Here is a 6,830-nt window from a genome sequence, read left to right as displayed (position 1 = left end):
TCAGGCAATGCACTCACCTCAGCCTCCCAAAGGCGTGGGATTACAGGCTGAGCCACCGAACCCGGCTTTCCCCCCCTTTTAAGTAGGCTTTATTTTTTAGAGAAGCTTTAGGTGCACAGAAAAAATGAGTATGAAGAAGAGACTTCCCATATACCTCCTGCCCTCACATCTGCACAGCCACCTCAACTACAAGCATCCTGCATCTGAGGTGGTACATTTGTTACAAGGGATACATCATTATCACCTGAAGTCTACAGTTTATATTAGGGTTCATTCTTGGTTTTGTACATTTGATTGGTTTTGACAAATGAATGATGACATGTGTCCACTAATACAATATTATATAGGATATTTCCACTGCTTAAAAATTTTCTAGCCGGGCTCGGTGGCTCAGCCTGTAATCCCGCGCCTTTGGGAGGCTGAGGTGAGTGGATTGCCTGAGCCCACGGGTTCGAGACCCGCCTGGGCAGCGAGACCTCATCTCTACAGTAAATCAAAAAATCAGCCGGGCGTGGTAGTGCACGCCTGTAGTTCCAGCTACTCGGAAGGCTGAGGCGGACGGATCGCCAGAGCCCAGCAGGTCAAGGCTGCGGTGGCCGGGAGCGGCCACTGCACTCCAGTCTGGGCGACAGAGTGAGACTCCAACTCAAAAAAAAAAAAAAAAAAAATTTTCTGTACTCCATCTGTTTATCTCTCCCTTCTCCCAACCTCTGCCAACTGATCTTTTTACTGTCTCTTTTGTGTGCCTTTTCCAGAATGTCATAAAGTTGAAATCATATAATCTATAGCCTTTTCAGATTGGCTTCTTCTACTAAGTAACATGCATTTAGCTTTTCTCTATGTGTTTTCGTGGCCTGATGGCTCATTTCTTTTTCGTGCTGGATAATATCCCATTGTCTGGATGTCGCAGTTTGTTTATGTGTTCATCTGCTAAATTTCCTGCTAAATTCTGCCTTGGCTGTGTCCTGTGAGTTTTGGTATGCTGCATCTTCCTTTTCATTCATCTCCAAGTATTTTCTGATTTCCCTTTTGATTTTTTCTTTGGCTCGCTGGTTTTATAGGAGTGTGTTTAATGTGTTTAATTTACACGTATCTGTGTGTTTCCCCAAATTTCCTGTTACTGATTTCGTATTTCATTTCATTGTAGCTAGAGAACATATTTTAGGTTGCTTCTATTCTATTTTATATTGCTTCTGATCTCTAGTCTGTCCAGAAGAATATTTCATCTACACCTGAGAAGAATATATATTCTGTTGTTGCTGGGTGGAGTGCTTTATAGATGTCTCTTTTTTATTTTTTTCTAGTTGCCCAGGCTAGAGTACAGTGGCATGCTCATGGTCACCATAGCCTCGACCTGTTGGGGTCAGGTGATCCTTCTGCCTCAACCTTCCAAGTAGTTGGAACCACAGGTGTGCACCAGCACGTCCTGCTAATTTTTTGATTTATTGTAGAGACGAAGTCTTTCTAAGTTGTCCAGGCTGGTTTCAAACCCCTGGGCTCAGGCAGTCCTCTCGCCTCTACCTCCCAAAGTACTGGGATTACAGGTGTGAGCCACCGCACCCAGCTATAGTTGTCTCTTAAGTCTAGTTGGCTTATAGTGTTGTTCAAGTTTTCTATTTCCTTGTTGATCTTCTGCCTGATTGTTCTATATATAATTGAAAGTGAGACATTGAAATCCTCAACAATTGTTATTGCATTGTCTTTTTGTTTGTTGATTTCTGTCAGTTTTTGCTTCATGTATTTTGATGCTCTGTTGTTAGATACATATATGTTTACAATTGTTATATCATCCTGATTGACCTGTTTTTCATTTTAAGATGTCTTTATGTTTAGTAAAACTTTTTTTTTTTTTTTTTTTTTTTTTGAGTTGGAGTCTCATTCCATCTCCCAGGCTGGAGTCCTGTAGCATGCTCATGGCAGCATACTCATGGCCACCCTAGCATCGACCTGCTGGGCTTGGCGATCCTTCCACCTCATCTTTCCAAGTAACCGAAACTACAGGTGCACGCTACCACACCCGGCTAATTTTTTTGATTTATTGTAGTGATGAGGTCTTACCAAGTTGTCTGGGCTGGTCTTGAACCCATGGGCTCAGGCAATTCATTTACCTCAGCTTTCCAAAGTGCTGGGATTACAGGCTAAGCCACCGAGCCCGGCCTTAGTAACACTTTTAATTTTAAGGTCTATTTTATATTATATTAGTATAGGCATTCCATTTTTTTATTGCTGTTTGCATGAGAGACTTTTTTCTTCTTTTTATTTTCAGTCAATTTTTGTCTTTAAATCTAAAGTGTGTCTTCTATAGACAACACAGCTTGAGTGGGATCTATATATGTCACTCTGTCACCCAGGCTGGACCTGCTGGGCTTGCCACAGCCTTGACCTCCTGGGCTCAGGCAATTCTTCTGCCTCAGCCTCTTGATTAGCTGGGACTACAGGCACATACCCACACATGGCTAATTTTTTGAATTTCTTTTATGGAGACAAGATCTTGCTATGCTGCCTAGGCTAGTCTTGAACTCCTGGGCTTAAGTAACTCTCCTGCTTCAGTCTCCAAAGCTACTGGGATTTCAGGCATGAGCCACTGTGCCTGACCCATATTTTAAACATTAGCCTAACAATCTTTGACTTTTAATTAGATTGTTTAATCCATTTTCATTTAATTTTCATTGGCATAGTTTATGTTGACCGTTTGCCTCTTGTTTTCTCTCTGTCTCATGCCCTTCTCATTCCTTTTTCTATTTTATTGCTTTCTTTTGCATTCATTAAATAGTTTGTAATATAGCATTTTGCTTCCATTGCTGAATTTTTTACTTTTTTCTTTAGGCATTGCTATAGGGTTTACCACATACACCTTACCTTGACAAGTTGGCTTCAGATTTATACTAGTTTAATTCAGTGTTATATAGAAACATAACTTCTGTAGAGCTCTATTCCTTTTTATCCTTTTCTGTTACTTTTTTTTTTTTTGAGTTGGAGTTTCACTTTGTTGCTCAGGTTGGAGTGCAGTGGCACACTCATGGCCACTACAACCTTGACCAGCTGGATTCAGGTGCTCCTTCTGTCTCAGTCTTCCAAGTAGCTGGAACTACAGGTGTGTGCCACCACGCCCAGGTAGTTTTTTGATTGTAGAGATGAGGTCCCGCCATGTTGCCCAGGCTGGTCTCAAACCCGCAGGCTCAGGCAATCCTCTTACCTCTGCTTCCCAAAGTATTGGGATTACAGGCGTGAGCCACTGCACCTGGCTTCTCACTACTACTTTTATATGTATTGCATCTATTAGTGTTACAAATTCAACAATACATAGTTGTAATAGTTACCTTACCGTCTTTTGTCATTTCCTTAACTCATTACAGTTTTGTTCCTACCCAACCCTGGGGGGCCTGGAGAAGGAGGAGGCTGGCTGACATCCACAGGCAGGACTTCCTTTGTGATATCTTTGGCTAATATATTACATATATATTACATTTCTGTTATAGGCCCAGCAATACATTATATATATGTTATTTTATACAGTTACGTTTTAGATCATTTAAGAGAGGGAAGGAGGTGAAATATGTATTTATAGTGTCTTTTATCATTACATAATTATCCTTATCAGAGCTTTGTTCATGTGACTTTGAAATAGTGCCTGGGGCCAGTTTTCAGCTTGAAGAGCTTCCTTTACTATTTCTAGTAAGGTGGGTCTGTTAGCAAAAAACTATCTCAGTTTTACTTATCTAGGAAAGTCTTTATTTTCCTTCAATATTGAAGGATAGTTTTGCTGAATATAGGAATCTTGTTTGACAGAATTTTTTGAGCACATTGAATATGTAATCCCACTGCTTTCTGGTTTCCATGGTTTTGACTGAGAAGTCAGTTGTTAAACTTATTGGGGTTTTCTTTTCTTTTTTTTTTGAGTTGGAGTCTCACTCTGTCGCCCAGACTGGAGTGCAGTGGCCACTCCTGGCCACTACAGCCTTGACCTGCTGGGCTCCGGCAATCCTTCCACCTCAGCCTTCCGAGTAGCCAGAATTACAGGCACGCACTACTACACCTGGCTGATTTTTTATTTGTTGTAGAGATGAGGTCTTGCCAAGTTGCCCAGGCGAGTCTCGAGCCCATGGGCTCAGGCAATCCATTCACCTCAGCCTCCCAAAGGCGCAGGATTACAGGCTGAGCCACTGAGCCTGGCTCTTATTGGGGTTTTCTTTGTGCATGGCATGCCATTCTTCTCTTGCTGCTTTCAAGATTTTCTCTTTGTCTTTGATTATTTATGGCATTTACCACTTCCCGTAGAACTGGCCCAATAACTGAGCCTTTAGTAGGCATTTTCATTATTCTTTGAAGCAAGCTGCCTTTGGGTGTGTGTCAGTACAATTGAATTTAATGAGCCCATTTACCTTGAAATTGCATTCTTTGTCTGGAGGCCATGCTGTGTAGGAAACTTCAAAAGTGAAAAAGGCATCTATAGGTCCATGGGCAGTGGTATGACAGAAACTTTAGGTGCAGGGAAGGCAAATTTGAAACCAGAATAGGATATGTATCTATTCCCATAAAGAAAAACAACTGTCCACTTCATGATACAATCAATTTACATAAGTTGACTGAGATGTTTCTCCAGGAAATGATGCCACATTTGGGACTTTGCACTGGCCCCTCCCCTTGGCAGGTTAGTACTCAGCAGTGACAGCAGTCATATCAGCCTTGGTTAAGAACAAGTGGGTTGTTGAGTCTGTGACAAGCCTTCTTCCTTGTTCCCATGACTACTTAGTGCATTGACCAGCCCTGGGGAGCCTGGGGAAGGAGGCTGGCTAACATCCACAGGCAGGGCCTTCCGCCATTTGGTGACTGAAAATCTCCTCCATTGTGGCTGCTTTGTGGTGGACATTTTCTTGACACTTCCAGAGGTCCAGTTGCCTCTTCATCAGGTCTCCTTATCATCAGGATTCTAGTCTTGTCATTTCCAAGTCCCTGACCAGCTGGCTAACCTGCTGGCTTCAGCCTGTTGACTGGGGTGAGCCTGACCTCACAAAGTAGATCACCAGAGGTACTGTCTGGCTGCTTCTCATGGCGGGGAGCGGGAGGAGTTCCCTTTTCCACTATGTGTGAGTGTCTCCTCTGAGTGAGGCTGTGATGCTGCAGATGGTCATTCCTGGCTGTTGACAGCATCCAGGTGGGCCCATCCACAACCAGGCCTGTGTTTTTTATTTTGGTAGCTGCTGTCTCCGACTGTAGGTATGGCTCAGAGAGAGATGACTAAGCAGCAGGAGCAGTTGCCATGGTACACGGAGCCACCTGTGTTGCACCCCTTTCTCCTTTGTAGTGACTGTTCCCATGCATTGTCTGAATTGCTGTTTCTTGGCTTTTCCAAGGCTGCTTTCTTAGCTCCTCTGCTCCCTCCTCAGAGAGACTTCCTAACATTTTTTCTGAATGAGCACAGCATATACAGAGCCATTCCTCTCAGCTTTCTTTCTTGTGTTCTGTTTATTCCTTTCATGATCTTGTTGCTGAATTGAAGGTGCCTTGCTTGTTTTCTTGTTTCTTGTCTGTCTCTCCAGCTAGAATGTAAGCGCCAAAGGGTAGGGATCTTGTCTGTCATGTTATGGCTGTATCCTCACTGCACAGAGGAGGGTCTTGCGTGTGGGAAGGGCTCACAGGTTTGTGGAGGAATGAAAGTTCTAATTGCACACAAAAGTAAACATATTGACAGTAGTGGAGAGGCAAGTAGATGATTTGAGATCTTGGTCTGTAAAAATCCTTTTTTTTTTTTTCCAAGTTGAAGTCTCATTCTTTTGCCCAGGCCACAGTGCAGTGGCATGCTCATAGTTACTGCAGCCTTGACCTCCTGGGTTTAGGGAATTCTTTTGCCTCAGACTTCCAAGTAGCTGCAGCTGCAGGTGCACGCCACCATACCCAGCAATTTTTTTGATTTACTGTAGAGACGAGATCTTGCCAAGTTGCCCAGGCTGGTCTTGAACCCCTGGACTTGGGAAATCCTCTCACCTCTGCCTCCCAAATTGCTGGGATTATAGGCGTGAACCACTGTGCTCAGTCAAAAATCCTTTCTAATAATAGTTTGGACTCCTTAAAGTTTAAACTTTGACGAGTTATGTTAAATATTTTGTATTTTGAAGTTTTGGATTGCGATAACAAAATTTAAAGAAAACCTTCCGTAAATATGTGGAGGCTTTGTTTTAAGAAACATCATCTTGCTCTATCTCTAAAAGGGTAAGCCAGGCTGAAGTGCAGTAGACACAGTAACCTCAAACTGGTCTCAAGTGTTCCTCTTGTCTCAGTATCCTGAGTAACTGGGACTACAGGCATGTGCCACTGTACTCAGCTAATTGAAAAAAATTTTTTTAGAGATGAGATCTTACTATATTACCCAGGCTGGTCTTGAACTCCTGTCCTCAAGTAATCCTTCTACCTCAGCCTCCTGGGTTGCTGGGATTACAGGCATGAGCCAGCATGCCTGGTTCGGTAGTGAGACAAAATAATGGGAGGTAGGAGGCTTGGTGTACCCTGAATGATCATGGGACCTTGGGTGTTTTCTCATATCTTTGGGCTTCTGTGTTTCAAGATCAAAAGCCTGTAATTTTAGGATTCTGAAAAGGCAACAGCTGTTATAGTCTTGATTAATATTTGTGTATATTACTTTTTTAACAGGAACAAGACCCGGTCAAGTGCGCAGTTTGTGTTGGAACGAAGCAGTGTGCTGGTGTTTTTGCCAGGTGTGAATATTGTAATTTTTTGACCTGGAATTATACTCTAGATAGAGGCTAAGTTGAGCCTAGCACATATCATGAAAAATGGTACTCTCCACATGTGTTTATTCTTTTTAGACATTG

General features: G+C 42.7%; 1 protein-coding gene across 1 annotated transcript in view; it reads left to right on the top strand.

The window, feature by feature from the left end:
* TDRD9 (tudor domain containing 9) overlaps nucleotides 1–6,830 on the top strand; it is a 142,323-nt gene that overhangs the window by 66,876 nt on the left and 68,617 nt on the right. The window contains exon 10 of the mRNA XM_008049977.1: nucleotides 6,649–6,713. Within this exon, the coding sequence (XP_008048168.1) occupies nucleotides 6,649–6,713 (65 nt within the window). The remainder of the gene's footprint in view (nucleotides 1–6,648; nucleotides 6,714–6,830) is intronic.

Source organism: Carlito syrichta, unplaced genomic scaffold (assembly GCF_000164805.1).
Source record: "Carlito syrichta isolate Samal-C Ts95f unplaced genomic scaffold, Tarsius_syrichta-2.0.1 Scaffold142862, whole genome shotgun sequence".
Lineage (NCBI taxonomy): Eukaryota > Metazoa > Chordata > Mammalia > Primates > Tarsiidae > Carlito > Carlito syrichta.
This window is presented reverse-complemented; position numbering and strand designations above follow the sequence as displayed.